This window comes from Spea bombifrons, chromosome 5 (genome assembly GCF_027358695.1).
Source record: "Spea bombifrons isolate aSpeBom1 chromosome 5, aSpeBom1.2.pri, whole genome shotgun sequence".
Taxonomy (NCBI): domain Eukaryota; kingdom Metazoa; phylum Chordata; class Amphibia; order Anura; family Pelobatidae; genus Spea; species Spea bombifrons.
This window is the reverse complement of record NC_071091.1, coordinates 46,162,613-46,185,346: the sequence shown is the minus strand read 5'-3', so window position 1 is coordinate 46,185,346 and position 22,734 is coordinate 46,162,613. Positions and strand designations below refer to the sequence as shown.

The following is a 22,734-nucleotide window of genomic DNA, read 5'->3' as shown; positions in this document are numbered from 1 at the left end:
ATGACTGTAAATACCAGTTGCCAATAGTGATTTCTTGAGATGTAATTTAGGTTGCTGTTGGAAATGTGAATTTTCCACCAAATTGCATGTACACGTGTTTGGTGAATAGACCTGCCCAAGTGATTTATGGTCAAATAAGGTGAGAGCTTTTTCAATTAATGACATCTAAAGCTAGTTATTTCACACATCAAACATTTATATTTGCAACATTTTCACTAAATTGTGGATTTGTCCTTACATTTAGACAAGTTAAACAACTGCTTTGGGCACTGAACTCCTAGCATTAGGTACCACATCATTTCCTTAAATAAAAAGCAGGAGCATGTGGGGATTGGGGGCAACAAAAACATAGTTCATCTATGGTGCAACAACCCCTAGGGTTGAAATGCCAGGCTACCTAAATGGCATGCATTGCAATGCCTAAGCATCGCCTTTTAAAAGGGTTAATTTCACTCAAAAACACACAGAAACATACCTGTTACAATTTCTTTCGGCCAAGACTTGGGTACTATTTTTAAATCCATCAATGGTACCAAAACCCCCTCCATGTTACCAAACATAGAGGAAAGTCCTAGGCAAAAAAGCATAATGAAGAATAGAACAGACCAAAGAGGAGAAATAGGCATTTTTGTAATGGCTTCGGTGAAGACAATAAAAGCCAAGCCTGTTCCCTCCACACCCTGCAAGACAAAGTAAGAACAAATAAGCGTAACAAGCAAAAAATTATTTGATATACTACATGTCAATTATGTCTATTGTTTAAAAGGGCCACTCTGGAAGACAGGGAACCTGTCTGTGCAGGAGTCTCACCTTACTATCAATCAGCCAGTAACTCCAACACCGGGTCCTTTTGTTCTGGCACAAAGCATTGCAAATTTTAAAAGACAATTCAACAGTGGAAGAGTTTATAAACAAACAAGGGAGGAACAGACTACAGACTACAAGCAACAGACTACAGTCCCTGACAGGCCGGATTTATCTCTGGGCAGAGTTCCAAGTGCTTCAGAATAGGTTGATGGACCAAGGCTGCCATTTCTGAATGTTACTCACGGGCAGGGATGGAAGCTCTCTATAGGCTGAAGGCGCATTCTACATGAGCTATTTCTACCTCCTGGGTTGAACTAGCTTGTGTGGATCCTGCTCTCATCTACAAAGCTGGCATCTGGAAGACCTAGCATACTTTTGCCAGGCACTACAGACTCAACCTTCTTTCTTCAGAGGATTCCAAGTTCAATTGCTGTTTTCACTCCCGTTTTGCTAACTTTCTCATAGTGCCACCTGGAATGGCAATTCAATTGTGAAGTCTTACCTGGGAATTGCTTTTCCCTGTCATGAATGATAATCTGTGAATGAATATGTGTAAATGAATACCTGTGAAAGAGTGAATGAATGAGTATGTGTGTGACAGCATGGATGTGTAAGGGGGGGGCAAAGATGACAACAGGCAGGCTGTATGGACTAAGCAAGGCACAGGTAGACTGGGGCAAAGATTGCACAGGTAGGCTCTGTGGGGCAAAGATGGGAAGTCCTATGAGTCCAATCTGGTGCTATGCAGGTCCTGTGGATACAATCTGGGTGCAATTTCCAGTTGCTCTATACCTGGAAGGCTGGGTTTGTGTGTTATTAATTGCTCTGTACCCGCAATGCTGTGTTTCATAGGTTATTTATTAATGCGTGCAAATATAGGGTTTGTGTGTCTTATTCAGTTGATCTATAACGGCAATGCAGTGTTTCCATCTGTTTATTTGATCTATACCTGAGCTACATGAGGAACAAAAAGAGAGGTGTGGCACAGTGAAGGAGGGGACAAAAGGAACCTCAGGGGGTTAAGATGGGAGATGGGCACCTTAGGGGTGTCCCACACAGGGAGCCTGAACACCTAAAGCCAGCCCTGATCATAACACACATACTCCTTTCAGGTGACTCGCCAGACCCGCATCTTTTATTTGCTATGTGATCGGCATAGTATTGTGCACATCCCCTGCCCTGCGCCTGTGGGGGGAGGGAATACCGCACTGACCGTGACAGTCTCCTCCTAATCTAAAGAGTCAGTGCGGCAAATACTCGGCTTGCCCAGGGTTCACGTAATATTAAAGGCAGCCCTGAGTCCTGGACCTGACTGGGAGCAAGTATATCACGAGCAAGGAGATGTGTTTGGCCAAAAACATCTCCTGCAAGGAAAATCAGGGGCATATGAGGGGATTATGCATAATTCGCATGCGTTTGCAAGGGCAACACCATAGAACTTTAAAGGGACCTCTAGGCTGTCATATGCATTAACAGTACTGTTACAAAACACGATTTATAGACAATATACAAATTTTTGTCCCTGAAGTAGAGCTTGGGCTTAAAACGAATAGTTGATTACACCTTACTACAGTGGCTATACATATGGATGTGTACAGAAATGACAGTAAAATTAATAAGCACTAAAAATGTTTCACTTACTTCCGATAGAATGGTATCTAGATCACAGGTTTGAAGTTGAAGCTTTTCAATTACGTCTGTTTGTGTTTGGTTTAACATAGCTAGCATGTCATTATAGTTATCTTGTGATATATTTCCCTCTGGCAAGTCAAAAGTATTTGTCAATAAAAGGATGTTACTGGAAAAAAACATAAATCAATGCAATTATACAAAACAAACATATTTATCACCAGTATATTTTATTGTAGACTAGAAGAGACAGAATTAAATTAAAATTTCTACTATTTATAGGGTGTGGAATTGCTAAATTGCTAAACAATTTTTTAAATATAGTAGTTTGTAGTAGTTTGAAATATGAAGGGATTATGGGGGCAGGAAGCATCCTAGATTTAGTATTTTTTTCCATTGTACATACAAGTTTGCATTTACAAAATTAATATAGTCATTGCAAATAGTATACTACTACTAAATAGTATAATATCTGTCTAACTGTTCCTTCTCTGTCAACTTCTCTGGCAAGACATCATCGCCCCTTCCCCTTTCGGTTGGTGTCCCACAAGGTTCAGCCCTTGGCCCTTTGCTGTTCTCTCTTTATACTTCATCTCTTGGCAAACTAATCAACTCATTTGGCCTCCAGTATCATCTATATGCAGATGATACCCAAATCTACCTGTCTTCTCCTGATCTCTCTCCATCTGTCATGTCCTGTATTACCAATTGCTTGTCTGCTATTTCTTCATGGATGTCACAATGCTACCTGAAACTTAATCTTTCTAAAACTGAACTCATTATCTTTGCTCCCTCCATCTGCAGTACCTGAATTATCTATCACCATTAACAACACGACTATCTCTCCTACTAACCAGGCCTGATGCCTTGGGGTCATCCTTGACTCTAACCTTTCCTTCATCCCTCACATTCAGTCCCCCGCCAGATCCTGCTGCTTGCACCTAAAAAACATCTCTCGTATCCACCCATTCCTCACCCAAGAATCCACAAAAAACTCTGGTTCATTCACTTATCATTTCCCATCTTGATTACTGCAACACTCCACTGGTTGGCATTTCACTGTCTCGACTCTCTCCTCTACAGTCTGTCCTAAATGCCGCTGCTAGGCTTATCTTCCTTGCATGTTGCTCCTCTTCTGCTTCCCCACTCTGTGAAACCCTTCACTGGCTCCCAATTACCTTTAGAATTAAATTTAAAATCCTGGTACTGACATATAAGGCCATCCATAATACTGTTCCTCCATACATTTCTGCCCTCATAAGAAAATACTCTCCTACTCAACCCCTACGTTCTTCCCATGGGCTAAGGCTCTCCTCCTCACTTATCACCTCTTCCTTTTCCCGTCAACAAGATTTCACTCGAGCTGCCCCATATCTCTGGAATCTACTCCCAAGGAACCTTCAGCTTTCACCCTCCCTCCCAACATTCAAGAAACATCTCAAAACCCACTTCTTCCGAGAAGCATACCATCTTAGCTGCTAGAACTTCCTTGTCATTGATACAACCACCACACTACCTCTCACCCTTTCTCTGTGCCTTATGTTTGTCACCCCATTCCCTCAAGATTGTAAGCTTGCGAGCAGGGCTCTCTCCACCTAATGTATCAATTTGTCTTAGTCTGTCAGTTCTTGTAGTCATACCCCTTGGATTTATGTATTGTATTAAACGCTGGATAAACTGTTGGCGCTATATAAATAAAATATAATAATAATGTTTGTTAAAGAGTAAATTAATGAATATGTGTGTGATAACATGGATGTGTAAGTGGGGGGACATGGCACAGGGAGTCTGTAGCAGCATTTTATCTATATATATTGTTCCTAATTTTTTTTTCTCCAATTTTTAGTGTGTTAATTTTAATGGTTATTTTTATTTTTTTTTAAAGGTGGGTTTCAGTTTCAGCCAAGTGCATCCTGAATTTTTGGTTTCAGTCCAGAATTTTTTAATTTCGGTGCATCCCTAGTCTTAATCATCATCTTAAATGTAGAGTCTAATATCCCTGACAACACCTCTAAAGAAGAATGTATAGAGTACTTTAATATGCATTCTTCCAAAATTCAAATAAAATTAAAGGCTCATGATCTGAAGCAGCCCATCAGTGGCAGTAAAGTGATACCACTGAAATCAGTGGCTGCACTACACACACTGAAGCTAACTGAAGGTGAGTATTCAATGTCAAAGGCATGTAGCTGGGGTGTGTGGAAAGGGGCAAATGCATGGGGTTCTGCAGAATCCCCAATATGCATTTGCAAAATGGACTACAGGAGGTGGTTCTTTATAACAAAGGGTAAGTTGGTTGCTACAACCCCAACCCACTTTCAAACTTACACTTTGTCAAACCACTTTAACAGGAATATGTGTCCAATATGGACAAGTGAATTTGAAAATAAATGAGGCACATTTGTATTTGGTATACAGTCTCCGACCATAGTTTTGGGAAGTGGAAAATTATAACAAAAAAGTCAGGGAAGAAAATAAAAAAAAATATTGCACATGTGCATATGACTCCTGGAGTGTCCATTTCATTAGATATAAGTTGAGCTATTAGTTTCCTTACCTGTCTAAACAGTCATCATATTGGGCTGTGGCACGAAATCCAATGATTGAGTATATCACAGTGGCAGCATATATTGATGTAAATCCATTTACAACTGATATGATAACTGCATCCTTTTCACAATTATTACTAGAAATAAAAATAATTTATACATTACATTGATACATTAATGTGGAAATGCTAATATAGGCAGTATTTAGATATATAGATTATATAGATTATATAGATTATAAAATGCAAATACATAATTAAACATTTTATGATCAATTATTTACCACTCCAGCTGCCAACTGGAGCTATCTCTGTGACCCCAACCTTCCTGCTAATAGCCAAGATATGGTGTCATATTACAGTGTACCCCTCTTAAGGACTTGCATGATGGGTAATGACAGAGTAGATAGTGTGAGAAAGGGGAGGGTTTAGATAATATGAGAAGTGGAGAGGGGTAGATAATTTGAGAAGCGGGGAGAGGGGTAGATAGTGTGAGAAGGGGAGGGGTAGATAGTGTGAGAAACGGGGAGAGGGGGTAGATAGTGTGGGAAGGGGGGAGGGGGGAGATAGTGTGAGAATAAGAATATTGAAATAAAGAGTGAGAATGAATTAATTAATATGTGGATAAATTGTGTGAATGAGTGACAGAATAAATTAATGTGTGGATAAATTGCTTGCATTATTTGTGAGAATGCATTAATGGATACGTGTATCATGGATGTGATTTAGGGAAAGGCAAAGATGGCTGTTTATGGGAAGAAGATGGCTCCCACTGGGCTGTTTGGGGACAAAGTTGGCTCCCGCTGGGCTGTTTGGGGACAAAGTTGGCTCCCGCTGGGCTGTTTGAGGACAACATTGGCTCATGCTGGGCTGTTTGGGGACAACGTTGGCTCACACTGGGCTGTTTGGGGACAACATTGGCTCACACTGGGCTGTTTGGGGACAACGTTGGCTCACTATGGACTGTAATCTGTGTAATCTGAGTGTTGGTCAGGTTCTATGTGGGGAACGTGGATGCCAAGGCTGGCCTTTGAGGTGTGCAACTTGTGATCTATGCCTGTAATTTAGGGGGTTCCTAGCTATACTATTAATCCTGAGTTTTTATGCGAATTCCAGTCAATTTATATTTGCAAAGATGGATTTGTGTGTTATTCTGTGCGTTGATCTGTATCTGCTATGTTATGTTTCCATACGCTATTTATATATACCTGCAAATACAGGGTTTGTATGTCTTATTCAGTTGATCTATACCTGCAGTGCTGTTTCCATGTGTTGTTTATTTGATCTATACCTGAACTACAGGGAGTAAGTAAAAGTGAGGTGTGGTTTAGTGAATGAGGGGACAAAGGGATGATTACGGAGGGGAGAGGACCTCTCAAAGTCACGGTAGGGTCAGAAGGAGGGAAGACTGCACTGACTCTCACAGTCTTCCTCTAATCTATGGTCAGTGTGGCAAATATTTTTTTTTTGACCTGGGAGCGGAGGGAGTGATTGCATGCTAGGGAGCGTGGAGCAGGGCCCAGGAAATGCTCGTCTAGGGTACAATTTTTCTTTGTTACAAAGATTAGCTGTTTTTTCCTATATTTAATGTATTAAACGTACATTATTTTTACCAGTGTTTAAAGTTTTATATCATTGTACATGTTTGCAAAAAAAGAGCTCATGCTGGCAGACCAACATTCAAAACTGCCGCTCGGTCACGAATTTCAAAGCAGCCGTAGTGACCTCCCCCGGGTTAGCCCCCCCATATTAAATTTTTTTACAAAAGATCATGGCATTTGTTAGATCTTTGTTAGATCAGGTTTGATCAACTGTTTTTTTCGTTAGATCTACTCTAAAATAGGCAATATTAACAATCTTTTTCAGGGGGGGCTAACCCGTAGCCAGCCCCCCCTCAACAAAAATTTCAACAAAATGTTACTGATTATGATAGCTCTACGTTAGATCAGGTTTGATCAGACAAAATTTTTGTTAGATCTAGTCTAATTACTGAGATATTGCATATTTAATGAGGGGGGCTGGCCCCCCCTCAACTGAAATTTGGATTTTTTTTTATGGATCTTGGTAGATATTCGTTAGATCAGGTTAGATCAACAGTTTTTTTCGTTAGATCTACCACGCAGGAGGCGGTATTCACAATCCTATTTTGTGTGCGGGGGATGGGTACACATACGGTCTGGCCCCCCCTCAACTGAAATTTGGATTTTTTTTTATGGATCTTGGTAGATATTCGTTAGATCAGGTTAGATCAACAGTTTTTTTCGTTAGATCTACCACGCAGGAGGCGGTATTCAAAATCCTATTTTGTGTGCGGGTAATGGGTATACATAGGGGCTGGCCCCCCCTCAACTGAAATTTGGATTTTTTTTAATGGATCTTGGTAGATATTCGTTAGATCAGGTTAGATCAACTGTTTTTTTCGTTAGATCAACCACGCAGGAGGCGGTATTCACAATCCTATTTTGTGTGCGGGGGATGGGTACACATACGGTCTGGCCCCCCCTCAACTGAAATTTGGATTTTTTTAATGGATCTTGGTAGATATTCGTTAGATCAGGTTAGATCAACAGATTTTTTCGTTAGATCTACCACGCAGGAGGCGGTATTCACAATCCTATTTTGTGTGCGGGGGATGGGTACACATACGGTCTGGCCCCCGCTCAACTGAAATTTGGATTTTTTTTTATGGATCTTGGTAGATATTCGTTAGATCAGGTTAGATCAACAGTTTTTTTCGTTAGATCTACCACGCAGGAGGCGGTATTCACAATCCTATTTTGTGTGCGGGTAATGGGTATACATAGGGGCTGGCCCCCCCTCAACTGAAATTTGGATTTTTTTTAATGGATCTTGGTAGATATTCGTTAGATCAGGTTAGATCAACTGTTTTTTTCGTTAGATCAACCACGCAGGAGGCGGTATTCACAATCCTATTTTGTGTGCGGGGGATGGGTACACATACGGTCTGGCCCCCCCTCAACTGAAATTTTGATTTTTTTTAATGGATCTTGGTAGATATTCGTTAGATCAGGTTAGATCAACAGATTTTTTTCGTTAGATCTACCACGCAGGAGGCGGTATTCACAATCCTATTTTGTGTGCGGGGGATGGGTACACATACGGTCTGGCCCCCCCTCAACTGAAATTTGGATTTTTTTTTATGGATCTTGGTAGATATTCGTTAGATCAGGTTAGATCAACAGATTTTTTCGTTAGATCTACCACGCAGGAGGCGGTATTCACAATCCTATTTTGTGTGCGGGGGATGGGTACACATACGGTCTGGCCCCCCCTCAACTGAAATTTGGATTTTTTTTTATGGATCTTGGTAGATATTCGTTAGATCAGGTTAGATCAACAGTTTTTTTCGTTAGATCTACCACGCAGGAGGCGGTATTCACAATCCTATTTTGTGTGCGGGGGATGGGTACACATACGGTCTGGCCCCCCCCTCAACTGAAATTTTGATTTTTTTTAATGGATCTTGGTAGATATTCGTTAGATCAGGTTAGATCAACAGTTTTTTTTGTTAGATCTACCACGCAGGAGGCGGTATTCAAAATCCTATTTTGTGTGCGGGTAATGGGTATACATAGGGGCTGGCCCCCCCTCAACTGAAATTTTGATTTTTTTTAATGGATCTTGGTAGATATTCGTTAGATCAGGTTAGATCAACTGTTTTTTTCGTTAGATCTACCACGCAGGAGGCGGTATTCACAATCCTATTTTGTGTGCGGGGGATGGGTACACATACGGTCTGGCCCCCCCTCAACTGAAATTTGGATTTTTTTTTATGGATCTTGGTAGATATTCGTTAGATCAGGTTAGATCAACAGATTTTTTCGTTAGATCTACCACGCAGGAGGCGGTATTCACAATCCTATTTTGTGTGCGGGGGATGGGTACACATACGGTCTGGCCCCCCCTCAACTGAAATTTGGATTTTTTTTAATGGATCTTGGTAGATATTCGTTAGATCAGGTTAGATCAACTGTTTTTTTCGTTAGATCAACCACGCAGGAGGCGGTATTCACAATCCTATTTTGTGTGCGGGGGATGGGTACACATACGGTCTGGCCCCCCCTCAACTGAAATTTGGATTTTTTTTTATGGATCTTGGTAGATATTCGTTAGATCAGGTTAGATCAACAGTTTTTTTCGTTAGATCTACCACGCAGGAGGCGGTATTCACAATCCTATTTTGTGTGCGGGGGATGGGTACACATACGGTCTGGCCCCCCCTCAACTGAAATTTGGATTTTTTTTTATGGATCTTGGTAGATATTCGTTAGATCAGGTTAGATCAACAGATTTTTTCGTTAGATCTACCACGCAGGAGGCGGTATTCACAATCCTATTTTGTGTGCGGGGGATGGGTACACATACGGTCTGGCCCCCCCTCAACTGAAATTTGGATTTTTTTTTATGGATCTTGGTAGATATTCGTTAGATCAGGTTAGATCAACAGTTTTTTTTGTTAGATCTACCACGCAGGAGGCGGTATTCAAAATCCTATTTTGTGTGCGGGTAATGGGTATACATAGGGGCTGGCCCCCCCTCAACTGAAATTTGGATTTTTTTTAATGGATCTTGGTAGATATTCGTTAGATCAGGTTAGATCAACTGTTTTTTTCGTTAGATCAACCACGCAGGAGGCGGTATTCACAATCCTATTTTGTGTGCGGGGGATGGGTACACATACGGTCTGGCCCCCCCTCAACTGAAATTTGGATTTTTTTTAATGGATCTTGGTAGATATTCGTTAGATCAGGTTAGATCAACAGATTTTTTCGTTAGATCTACCACGCAGGAGGCGGTATTCACAATCCTATTTTGTGTGCGGGGGATGGGTACACATACGGTCTGGCCCCCCCTCAACTGAAATTTGGATTTTTTTTTTATGGATTTTGGTAGATATTCGTTAGATCAGGTTAGATCAACAGTTTTTTTCGTTAGATCTATCTACTCACAATCTTCCTTTGATTCTTTTGATCAAGCCACAGGTGCATACCTCTCAACTGTCTCGATTAATGCAGTACAGTCACGATTTGGAGGCTCTGTCCCGCTGAGCTCTACCTCTGTTCCATGGAATTCGGGATTCAGAATCCTGCGGGTCCTGATCTAGTTCTCTGGTGCCTGGGTCACCAGAAAACGACTACTGGACATGCTCAGCATTGTACGCATGCGCAGTAACACTGCCAGCTTCAGTGACAGCACTAGCGCGCAGTTGGGAGGTATGAGGCGATGTCATAAATAACAGACTCCACAGACACATTTAAAACACATTTTTCTCCGAATTTAGGCATTTTCTTGCAGTTTGCCTAACACAATGTATAGATAACTTTCAATATTGTTTTATTCTCTGCATTCACAGTATAAGCAATGTTTAGGTGATGCAGTTGCTTTAATATTGGTGAACTAACGTGGCTGAGGTCAGCATATGTCCAGCCTGAAGATATTAGTGACATTTGAATAATGCTGTGTATGACATCTTCTTTGATTGGATAATAATTTCCCTCCAGTCATAACAGTTGTTAAAGAAACACATCCTGTGTGACCACTAACTCAATGTTAAGGTGGGTATTGGTTTACTGTATATGGGATACAGGGCCGGCCCGACAATGGAGCCAAGTGGGGCAACCGCTCCAGGCGGCACTTTTGAAGGGGCGGCACTTGACCGCCCCAAGCCCTTTTTTTTTTTTTTTTTTTTTTTTTTTAAAGCGAAAGAGAGGGGCGCCGAGTGGTTTTCGCTCGGCGCCCCTCTCTCTCTCCTCTGCGGCGAGTCTCCCTGTTCGTTCTCGGTGCCGGCTTATAATGCTGAGTGCCGGAAGATTTCCGGCGCTCAGCATTACAAGCCGGCACCGAGACCGAACAGGGAGACTCGCCGCAGGACTGCTGAAAGGTAAGTACAAGAGGGCAGGGGCGGGGGCGGCAGGGACGATAAGGGAAGGGGGGGGGCGGCATTTTAAAATTCGCCCCAGGCGGCATTTTGCCTTGGGCCAGCCCTGATGGGATATATATATATATATATATATATATATATATATATATATATACTACTTTCAGTGTATAATTTCCATTGTATAATTTCAGTGTATAATTTCAAGGAGGCCATTACATTTCATGTTGTAGAAGAAAAGACAATTTTTGGGAGGTATACGATGATATGGTGCGCACTGTAAAAACTGTTGACCCAAACAAAGTATGTGGACTTTCAGAGGTAGTTGTATATGTTAAGGTGTAGCTTTTTCTGTTAACATAACAGATGTAACAAATTATGTAAGACATAGTTTTAAACACACTTTATAAAGTTAATCTAAGGTCATTCATAGACCATTTTCATATAAATGCAATCAACATGCTACAATGGGATGTAAATGTGGCCCACACCTCTTAATTGAGCTACATGTTGGTTTACATACACCAAAACTATGTTTTTTCTGATTTTCCAAATTAGATAGGATTTGTACACTATGGGCATTTATTATGGATGTTCAAGATGTTTCATGTTTCCATTTTTAGACATTGTTGTAAAAGCACTGCACATTTTTTTCTACAGTATTTACTTAGTTGTGTTTTAGACCATGCAAATAACTTCAATATTTAGTTTTATTATACTAAGTAAACTGTTTATTAAAAAACCCCCAGAAAACTGATCATTTTTGTTTAGGTCTGTGTACATGCATTTTTTCAGCCCCTATGTATACCCATTACCCGCACACAAAATAGGATTGTGAATACCGCCTCCTGCGTGGTAGATCTAACGAAAAAAACTGTTGATCTAACCTGATCTAACGAATATCTACCAAGATCCATTAAAAAAAATCCAAATTTCAGTTGAGGGGGGCCAGACCGTATGTGTACCCATCCCCCGCACACAAAATAGGATTGTGAATACCGCCTCCTGCGTGGTTGATCTAACGAAAAAAACAGTTGATCTAACCTGATCTAACGAATATCTACCAAGATCCATTAAAAAAAATCCAAATTTCAGTTGAGGGGGGGCCAGACCGTATGTGTACCCATCCCCCGCACACAAAATAGGATTGTGAATACCGCCTCCTGCGTAGTTGATCTAACGAAAAAAACTGTTGATCTAACCTGATCTAACGAATATCTACCAAGATCCATAAAAAAAATCCAAATTTCAGTTGAGGGGGGCCAGCCCCTATGTATACCCATTACCCGCACACAAAATAGGATTGTGAATACCGCCTCCTGCGTGGTAGATCTAACGAAAAAAACTGTTGATCTAACCTGATCTAACGAATATCTACCAAGATCCATTAAAAAAAATCCAAATTTCAGTTGAGGGGGGCCAGACCGTATGTGTACCCATCCCCCGCACACAAAATAGGATTGTGAATACCGCCTCCTGCGTGGTTGATCTAACGAAAAAAACAGTTGATCTAACCTGATCTAACGAATATCTACCAAGATCCATAAACAAAAATCCAAATTTCAGTTGAGGGGGGCCAGCCCCTATGTATACCCATTACCCGCACACAAAATAGGATTTTGAATACCGCCTCCTGCGTGGTAGATCTAACAAAAAAAACTGTTGATCTAACCTGATCTAACGAATATCTACCAAGATCCATTAAAAAAAATAAAAATTTCAGTTGAGGGGGGGCCAGACCGTATGTGTACCCATCCCCCGCACACAAAATAGGATTGTGAATACCGCCTCCTGCGTGGTTGATCTAACGAAAAAAACTGTTGATCTAACCTGATCTAACGAATATCTACCAAGATCCATAAAAAAAAATCCAAATTTCAGTTGAGGGGGGGCCAGACCGTATGTGTACCCATCCCCCGCACACAAAATAGGATTGTGAATACCGCCTCCTGCGTGGTAGATCTAACGAAAAAATCTGTTGATCTAACCTGATCTAACGAATATCTACCAAGATCCATTAAAAAAAATCCAAATTTCAGTTGAGGGGGGGCCAGACCCTATGTGTACCCATCCCCCGCACACAAAATAGGATTGTGAATACCGCCTCCTGCGTGGTAGATCTAACGAAAAAATCTGTTGATCTAACCTGATCTAACGAATATCTACCAAGATCCATTAAAAAAAATCAAAATTTCAGTTGAGGGGGGGCCAGACCGTATGTGTACCCATCCCCCGCACACAAAATAGGATTGTGAATACCGCCTCCTGCGTGGTTGATCTAACGAAAAAAACAGTTGATCTAACCTGATCTAACGAATATCTACCAAGATCCATTAAAAAAAATCCAAATTTCAGTTGAGGGGAGGCCAGCCCCTATGTATACCCATTACCCGCACACAAAATAGGATTTTGAATACCGCCTCCTGCGTGGTAGATCTAACAAAAAAAACTGTTGATCTAACCTGATCTAACGAATATCTACCAAGATCCATAAAAAAAAAATCCAAATTTCAGTTGAGGGGGGGCCAGACCGTATGTGTACCCATCCCCCGCACACAAAATAGGATTGTGAATACCGCCTCCTGCGTGGTAGATCTAACGAAAAAAACTGTTGATCTAACCTGATCTAACGAATATCTACCAAGATCCATAAAAAAAAATCCAAATTTCAGTTGAGGGGGGGCCAGACCGTATGTGTACCCATCCCCCGCACACAAAATAGGATTGTGAATACCGCCTCCTGCGTGGTAGATCTAACGAAAAAATCTGTTGATCTAACCTGATCTAACGAATATCTACCAAGATCCATTAAAAAAAATCCAAATTTCAGTTGAGGGGGGGCCAGACCGTATGTGTACCCATCCCCCGCACACAAAATAGGATTGTGAATACCGCCTCCTGCGTGGTAGATCTAACGAAAAAATCTGTTGATCTAACCTGATCTAACGAATATCTACCAAGATCCATTAAAAAAAATCCAAATTTCAGTTGAGGGGGGGCCAGACCGTATGTGTACCCATCCCCCGCACACAAAATAGGATTGTGAATACCGCCTCCTGCGTGGTTGATCTAACGAAAAAAACAGTTGATCTAACCTGATCTAACGAATATCTACCAAGATCCATTAAAAAAAATCCAAATTTCAGTTGAGGGGGGGGCCAGCCCCTATGTATACCCATTACCCGCACACAAAATAGGATTTTGAATACCGCCTCCTGCGTGGTAGATCTAACAAAAAAAACTGTTGATCTAACCTGATCTAACGAATATCTACCAAGATCCATAAAAAAAAATCCAAATTTCAGTTGAGGGGGGGCCAGACCGTATGTGTACCCATCCCCCGCACACAAAATAGGATTGTGAATACCGCCTCCTGCGTGGTAGATCTAACGAAAAAAACTGTTGATCTAACCTGATCTAACGAATATCTACCAAGATCCATAAAAAAAAATCCAAATTTCAGTTGAGGGGGGGCCAGACCGTATGTGTACCCATCCCCCGCACACAAAATAGGATTGTGAATACCGCCTCCTGCGTGGTAGATCTAACGAAAAAAACTGTTGATCTAACCTGATCTAACGAATATCTACCAAGATCCATTAAAAAAAATCCAAATTTCAGTTGAGGGGGGGCCAGTCCCCCCTCATTAAATATGCAATATCTCAGTAATTAGACTAGATCTAACAAAAATTTTGTCTGATCAAACCTGATCTAACGTAGAGCTATCATAATCAGTAACATTTTGTTGAAATTTTTGTTGAGGGGGGGCTGGCTACGGGTTAGCCCCCCCTGAAAAAGATTGTTAATATTGCCTATTTTAGAGTAGATCTAACGAAAAAAACAGTTGATCAAACCTGATCTAACAAAGATCTAACAAATGCCATGATCTTTTGTAAAAAAATTTAATATGGGGGGGCTAACCCGGGGGAGGTCCGTAGTGTGGCTGTAAGACCACCTCCGCCGCCCGCTTTAACCTCATTAGGTGGCCGGCGGATGCGGTCTTACAGCCGCACGACGGCTGCTTTCAACTTGAGGAGCCGAGGAGTTAAGATTCTGTCTGTCCTGCCTATTTTATTTCTTTTCATAAAAAGGCCCACCAAAATCCTCAGCACCAGGCCCATGATGCTTTTAACCCGGCCCTGCGCCCTATATATTATCTACAGTGTAGATTAACTGCAGCAGACAGCATTTGCTGTCAAATTGTGATATACTCTACCACTTGTAGCCTAGTTTACTGTTATAATCATTGTATTCAGATAACGCTATAATTAGGTGTCACAATTTTTATTGTTGTGGATGGAGTTAACTCTTGTTGACAAATACCTCAATGCTGATGTTTATACGTTGATGCAAGGATTTAAGGATTTCAGCCCAAATACATCATTATACAAAATGAAAGCTCAATCCTGCAAGATGGCTTGGGTTGCACTGAATAATTCACAACTCACTTTTAAACTTCCACTTTATCAAACCACCTTGACAGGAATATGTGTCAAGTATGGACAAGTGAATGTTTTAAATTAAAGGAGGCACATCTAATTTTGGTAAATATTCTACCAGCATAGTTTAGGCAGATGGGAAATTATAACAAAAGAGGCAAGGAAGAAAATCAAATAAGGCACTGCACATGAAATCCAACTTACTGGACAGAATTGTAACTGGAAAAAGATATGAGTCCTCCAAAAGCAAGAGAGAAGGAGTAGAAAACTTGGGTACCAGCATCTAGCCAAGTAACTGGGTTTGCCAGCTCTGAAACCTAAAAGCAATAAAGTGAAATTGAAAAATTTGAACAAAAATCCAGCCCTTTTGGGTCACTCATCGGTCGCCTTACTGGATGTGTAAACATACACATCTAGCTAAACAGTTTGCCCCCACCACCTCAAAGCATTCAATGCCATTACCAAGTTACAGTTGAGAATTTTCTTTGATTAAAAGTTGTTTAAACTCAAAGTAGCCTTAAACTTCAGCTGTCATCTCCTCATTCTACTGGGATTCATAAGACTAGCTACTTTCAACTCCATTTGTATGTCTGTTTTGGAATATACAGTATCTCACAAAAGAGAGTACACCCCTCACATTTTTGTAAATATTTTATTATATCTTTTCATGTGACAATACTGCAGAAATGAGGGGGGGTCAGCATTTCAGTGATCAGACCATACGCCGCACACTGCATCAAATTGGTCTTCATGGCTGTCGTCCCATCGAAAGATAATGCACAAGAAAGCCCGCAAACAGTTTGCTGAAGACAAGCAGACTAAGTAAATGGATTACTGGAAGCATGTCCTTTGGTCCGAGAAGACTGACATAAACTTATTTGATCGTGTCAAGCGCGTGTGGCGGAAACCAGGTGAGGAGTACAAAGACAAGTGTGTCTTGCCTACAGTCAAGCATGGTGGAGGGAGTGTCATGGGCCTGCATGAGTGCTGGCGGCACTGGGGAGCTAAAGTTCACTGAGGGAACCATGAATGCCAACACGTATTGTGACATACTGAAGCAGATCATGATCCCCTCCCATCGGAAACTGGGCCGCAGGGCAGTATTCCAACATGATAACAACCCCAAGATGACCACTGCTTTGCTAAAGAAGCTGAGGGTAAAGGTGATGGACTGGCCAAGCATGTCTCCAGGCCTAAACCCTATTGAGCATCTGTGGGGCATCCTCAAACAGAAGGTGGGGGAGAGCAAGGTCTCTAACATCCACCAGCTCCGTGATGTCATCATGGAGGAGTGGAAGTGGACTCCAGTGGCAACCTGTGAAGCTCTGGTGAACTCCCTGCCCAAGAGGGTTAAGACAGTGCTGGAAAAGAACGGTGGCCACACAACAATATTGACACTTTGGGCCCAATTTGGACATTTCCACTTATTTTGAGGGGACAGCAAATGTACACAGTTATACAGGCTGTACACTTACTACTTTACATTGTAGCAGAGTGTCATTGCGTCAGTGTTGTCACATGAAAAGATATAAAAAAATATTTACAAAAATGTGAGATACTGTACATCCTGTTTATAGGATGTAAATCCTATGCATATAAACCTGTCCTTTACCATTTACTGAAGCTGATATTATGTACATATCAGTTGAAGAAAAAAATAAAATAAATACAAAGTCTACAGTTATAAAATAATATAAATATATCTACAGTGAGAACACTAAAATAAATACAAAGTCTACAGTTATAAAATAATATAAATATATCTACAGTGAGAACACTTCTAAGCAACATTTAATAACATGTTAATACAAAAATATTGCTTTCAATGATATTTTGCATGAAATTTAACTTGCATGAATACATTAGTACTTTACTTACATCTGGGGTAAACAAATATTTAATACCGTTTACAGAACCTTTTAAAGTCAGGCCTCTAATCAGAAAAATTGTGAGTACCACATATGGAAGAGTTGATGTCACATATACTGCCTGAAAGAAAAACAGTTAAATAAGTTAGACACCAAAAGGTCTATAAAAGGGATATACTTTGGAGGGAGATGTTAATGCAGATTCTCAGTCCTACTTGAGAATATCCTATAGATATCAAAATAAGATATTTGATCCAGCCATTGCTATTCTGAATTAAGTTTAATGCACTATAAAACAGTATAGTCATATGACAGATTTTTGTGAAAAAAAAAGCATATAAATATTACCTTGCCAGTTGTTTCAATGCCTCTGATGGTACACACATACAAAACACCCCATGCACAAGCTAAGCAGAGTACAAGCCACCATTGGAGATTGCCTGAATCATCTATTGATGTGGAAATGTTTAGTGTTTCCCTGTACCAAAAATAATCCACAGGAGAGCTCTTTGCACATTCAGTAACGTATTCTGAAATTGAGAAAAATTAAAACGTAAACTAAAAGTGCTTTATACTGTTCTAGCAGCATAATAATATTTAATTTTTTTTAGTTTTACAAACAGTGTATTTTCTAAATAGTGACAATATGGATTTTATGATCCATTACTTGTCTTTCGGTCATTTTAATCAAATCAAATTATGCAAATATCCAAAATACTACCAAAACAACTAAGTCTAAGTTCTGTGTGTATACATAAATTTTTACATTTACCGTATTTGCTTGATTCTAATCGGGGTCGTCTTCTAATCAGACCTCAAATAGAGGTCTGATTAGGAGACTAAGATCCAGATCCCCCGCACCGCTGCAGGGGACCTGGATCCTCCTGTCTCACCCCCCCCCATCATACACACACTTACCGGTGCTTCCTGCTGTGTTGCCGGGGCAGCGGGTTGACGTCTACGCGATCCGCGTAGACAATGTCCGCTGCAGCCGGAAGGAGGTGTGGCTAGCAGCGGGGGTTGTCTGCGTCCGTCGCGTGGACCTTCCCCGACTGTCAGAGATCAGAGTTCCCTGCACCGGTGCTGCACCGGTGCGGGGAACTCTGATCTCTGACAGCCGGGGAAAGTATACGCGACGGACGCATACAAACCCCCACTACCAACTCCACCTCCTTCCGGCTGCCGCGGAAGGCGACGTCAACCCGCTGCCCCGGCTGGAAGCACCGGTAAGAGAGGGGAGAGAGGGGAGAGGGGGTGAGAGAGAGAGAGTGTGCGTGTGTTAGTTAAATGGGGGTATAGGGTGTTAGTTAAATGGGGGTATAGGGTGTGTGTGTGTGTGTGTGTTAAATGGGGGCATAGGGCATTTCTGGAGTGGCGTTAAGGGGGCATTTAATAGAGCACTCTGCCTCCTGAAATGCCTTATACCTCCCTATATGCCACTCTGCCCCATAATATGCCTTTTAACCCCCTAAATGCCAGAGTGGCATATAGGGGTATAAGGCATTTCTGGAGGCAGAGTGCTCTATACAATGCCTTTTAACTCCCTTAATGCCATTCTGCCCCCTGAAATGCCTTATACCTCCCTATATGCCACTCTGCCCCATAATATGCATTTTAACCCCCTAAATGCCAGAATGGGATATAGGGGTATAAGGCATTTCTGGAGGCAGAGTGGCACATAGGGGGTCAAAAGGCATACCATGGGGCACAGTGGCATATAGAGGGTTAAAAGGCATATCATGGGCCACAGTGCCATATTGGAGTGGCAAGCCTAGGGGCAGATGTGCGTAACTGGGGGACAGGTACAAGAAATAAAAACAAAAAAAATATTTTTCTCAATCATAGCTTTTATTAAAAAAAATAGTTTACATGAATTAACATTTACTGGTAAAACTTTTTTCCTTTGGGGTCATCTTATATTCAGGCTTTTTCTTTTTTTCCTAAGTTAATATTCAGATTTTGGGGGGTCGTCTTATAATCAGGGTCGTCTTATAATCGAGCAAATACGGTATATTGACTGCAATGTTGCACAGAGAAGGCTTTAAATTCTTATTTGGGTTACAATGCAGTGCATACCCATTGATTCAGCTCCTTGGTAAACAATATAGTCATAAGAAGTTAGATAGTAGTAGCCAAAGTTAGGGTACTTTGATGAAGTGGCGGTCTAAGCAACATATGGCCATATAGCGTGGCAATATTTATGCCTTAAGTGTTTTTGAATGGTATTTGCTGGGTATGCTTTTTATATTGTGCATGCCCCTAGTTTGTATTTGGCACATTTAATAATGTGCTTCGCCTCCCTAAGCTTAGCTTTGTATTTGCTCCCAACGTCCTCATTTTGAATCTGCTTATATTTCTTAAAACTCTCTTCTTCTCATTCAATGTTCTGCTGCCTTTAACAGGCAATCTATTAAATAGCCCCATGTCTCCTGGACTCCATCTAAAGATCTCCAGACCACCAAAGACTCACCTACCAGTCTCTCCATTTTTGGACAATCCAAATTTCTAAAATCAAAAACCTTGGTTTTAGTGTGGTGCAATGTAACCCCTGGAGCCCAAACACTCTCCTACAGTGACATCCAAAATCATGTCTCCATTAGTAAATACTAATGGCTCCTCTACCAACTGCTTTAGACACAATCTAATTTAAGATAACTCCACTCCTGGCTGACCCAGCAGTTTGTTTTTTTCCCAGTCTACATGAGGGAGATTAAAGTCTTCCATAATGATAACCTCATCTTTCATTGACATGTTAGTCATTTCTTCAAGATGTAGATTGGCAAGCTCCTCTGCTGGTCCAGGGTTCTTTACATCACACCAATGCGAACAACCACTTTGTCACAAAGTTCTAAACTTGCTCATATGATTTCTAGGTTCTCTCTATTACTTTGGATAAGAGTTACCAATAAGCTATTTTTACATAGCTCCCCCCTCCCTTTCTGCCATCTCTATCCCAGATATCCAATCTATATAACATGTATCCTGGTATGGCAGTCATTTTGCTCATTACCAGGTCTTTGTAACCGGGACTAAATCACCATTATCACTTGTCACTAAAGCAGCAAGAACTAGATTGGATAGATATCCTCTATCTAGGATAGAGATGGCAGAAAGGGAGGGGGAGCTATGTAAAAATAGCTTAACTCTTATACAATTTAGAAAGGACAACCTAGATTTAATTTGAGCAAGTTTAGAACTTTGTGACAAAGTGGTTGTTTGCATTGGTGTGATGTAAAGGACCCCTAGACAAGCCGAGGAGCTTGCCAATCTACAACTTGAAGAAATGAAATGAAAGTCCCGATGAAGGATCTTATTCTTTAAACTATGGGCATTTTTACACATCACCACCAAGCTATTTTTCAACCTATGTGTCACAAATGTTGTGGTTTAGCTTTTTCTATATCTAAACTGATCCCACCATTCCTTCCCCAACTGCCCTGGCCTGAACCTACTTCAGCTACCCTTTTAAGGCTCTTCACCCCCCCCACACACACTCTAGTTCAAAATTTCTTCCAACTCTCTAACCGTCTTTTCCCCCAGTACCACAGCCCCCTCATCACTGAGGTGCTGTCAACAGAGGGACACCCTTTGCGACCACACATATTTTGTGATACGGACCAGGCCTCCTCTCCTCTTCGATTCAGTCCATATTCCTGTGTCCTAACAGCGTCTCAAGGCTCATCATCTTGCCTGGAGCTGATCGCAGGCTCATATACAGCCTGTCCAAATATCAGACGAATTGTTATCTCCTCCTTTGGATGGACAATATTTCAGCAGGGAGAAAAATCAATTGTTTAGGGGGACACAGTCCAAAGGCCTCAAGGCGTTGATGAAAGAAATATTCGTGTTTTGCCTCAACCGCAACATCTTCCTCCAGAGTATCTTCTGGGTACGGAGAATCTGTTTGTGGATTGGAGGGACTGGATGTTCCAGAAACAAGTTTTTCTTGATCTCCCTCGTCTGCAGGGTCCCGTGTCCTTATACCTCTTTGCTTCCAGGACCAACCACCAGGTTGAAGGGATTTCTTCAGCTGGCGACTGATGTGTTTCTCCAGCATTGGCCAAAGAGGAGGCTTACTCTTTCCCCCCATTCATCCTTATCCCTTGGGTTATTCAGCATCTCCAGCACAGCAGGACATTGCTGATTCAGGTGGCTCATCTGTGGCTGTCCCAGCCTTTTCTTCCGTCTCTCCTGGAAACTTCCATCTGAGGTCCACTGGCGCTGCCAGTCTTCCCTCCACTTCTCTCAGGTCCAGAAGGTCAGCTCCATCCTATAATCCTAGAAGGGTGATTGTCCTTGGTCTCCTGGACAATCTCAGGGGTTGACCGGGGCTTATAGGAAATGGCTGAGACTTTGCTCTGAGCACCAGGCATAAATCCTATAATGCGGCCTGGAGAGTCTTGCATTCTAGGTGCTTGGCACATTCGGCACATGTGACCTATGTCCTGAATTTCTTGGCAGGTCTCTTTGATAAATCCTTTTGATAAATCCTATTGTTTTATTAACTTGTTTCGGTCAGCTATTTCTAGCGACCACGTAGGTTCCATGGGTGAACCTGTAGGGACGGGCCCTTTAGTATGTCGCCTTCTGAGTTTCCTAGCTCTTCGCTAGACAATCTGGGATGCGGCAGTTGTCCTTGATTTTTGTGCTCATTGCCAGATAATGATTTGTTGTCTCTACAACAATTATCGGCAAAGCTTTCTCTGCTCTTGTGCTGTTTGTTATCCTATCCTATCATTTCGGATGTCCACGCGTTAAAGGCGGATGCAACAACTTTTCCCCCTGCAGGGCGTGGGTTTTTTTTACTTTTCGTGGACGAACCAAGACCCACTCGTCATCTGTCACTTGATTTTCACCCATTACCTTCTGCGGCTCTAGGTCTGGTTTCGGAGCGTTAAAATTGCAAATATGAGCCTCCTGTATTGCCTTAAAATTAGGAATTATTCTAGCCCTAGTGCCTGAATAATTGGAATTTTAATACAGACAGGAGTCAGGTATTTCCTTTTTTTTCCTGTATGGCTTTTATGTAAACAATTCTTATTTTTATAAGTTATCATTAAGTGATGAAAAGAAAACTTTTTTGTGCCAAACAATATATATATCAAAGTAGTAGTAGATGCCAATGAGCAGTTCTTCAGGTGACATTGAGAGCTCCTTAGCAACAGTTTTGGCACAAATGTTGACCGTTGTAAATGGTGCTTTCACTCTTGACAATACAGAGTTGTTTTTGACAATCATCACATTGCAGTTGTCACTGCTAAATCTTACACAGTTAGACCATTCAATGTCTTTGTCATGTATGGATGATGCAATACAGTTGAATATGTTTTCAGCTTTGGCATCATTGCACACGGGCATGTCTACAAATCCAACTGCTATCTTATCCTGTATTTCATTAAAGTACCTGGCTAAAATAGCACATTCAAGCAAAATACTGTATGGCCTTTTTTTCTGTCAGGATGAACTTGTACAGATCCTCTGAACATTCAGGATCCAGTCCCATGTTCACAATAGCTGCTGTCTTGGTTGATGAGCAAGCACAGT

General features: G+C 41.4%; 1 protein-coding gene across 1 annotated transcript in view; it reads right to left on the bottom strand.

Moving 5' to 3' along the window:
- Positions 1–22,734, bottom strand: part of SLC6A19 (solute carrier family 6 member 19) — an 89,836-nt gene that overhangs the window by 31,542 nt on the left and 35,560 nt on the right. The window contains exons 4-9 of the mRNA XM_053467314.1: positions 17,539–17,720; positions 17,201–17,311; positions 15,527–15,639; positions 4,994–5,122; positions 2,449–2,605; positions 476–680 (exon numbers count right to left, since the gene is read on the bottom strand). Coding sequence (XP_053323289.1) covers positions 476–680; positions 2,449–2,605; positions 4,994–5,122; positions 15,527–15,639; positions 17,201–17,311; positions 17,539–17,720 — 897 coding nt within the window. The remainder of the gene's footprint in view (positions 1–475; positions 681–2,448; positions 2,606–4,993; positions 5,123–15,526; positions 15,640–17,200; positions 17,312–17,538; positions 17,721–22,734) is intronic.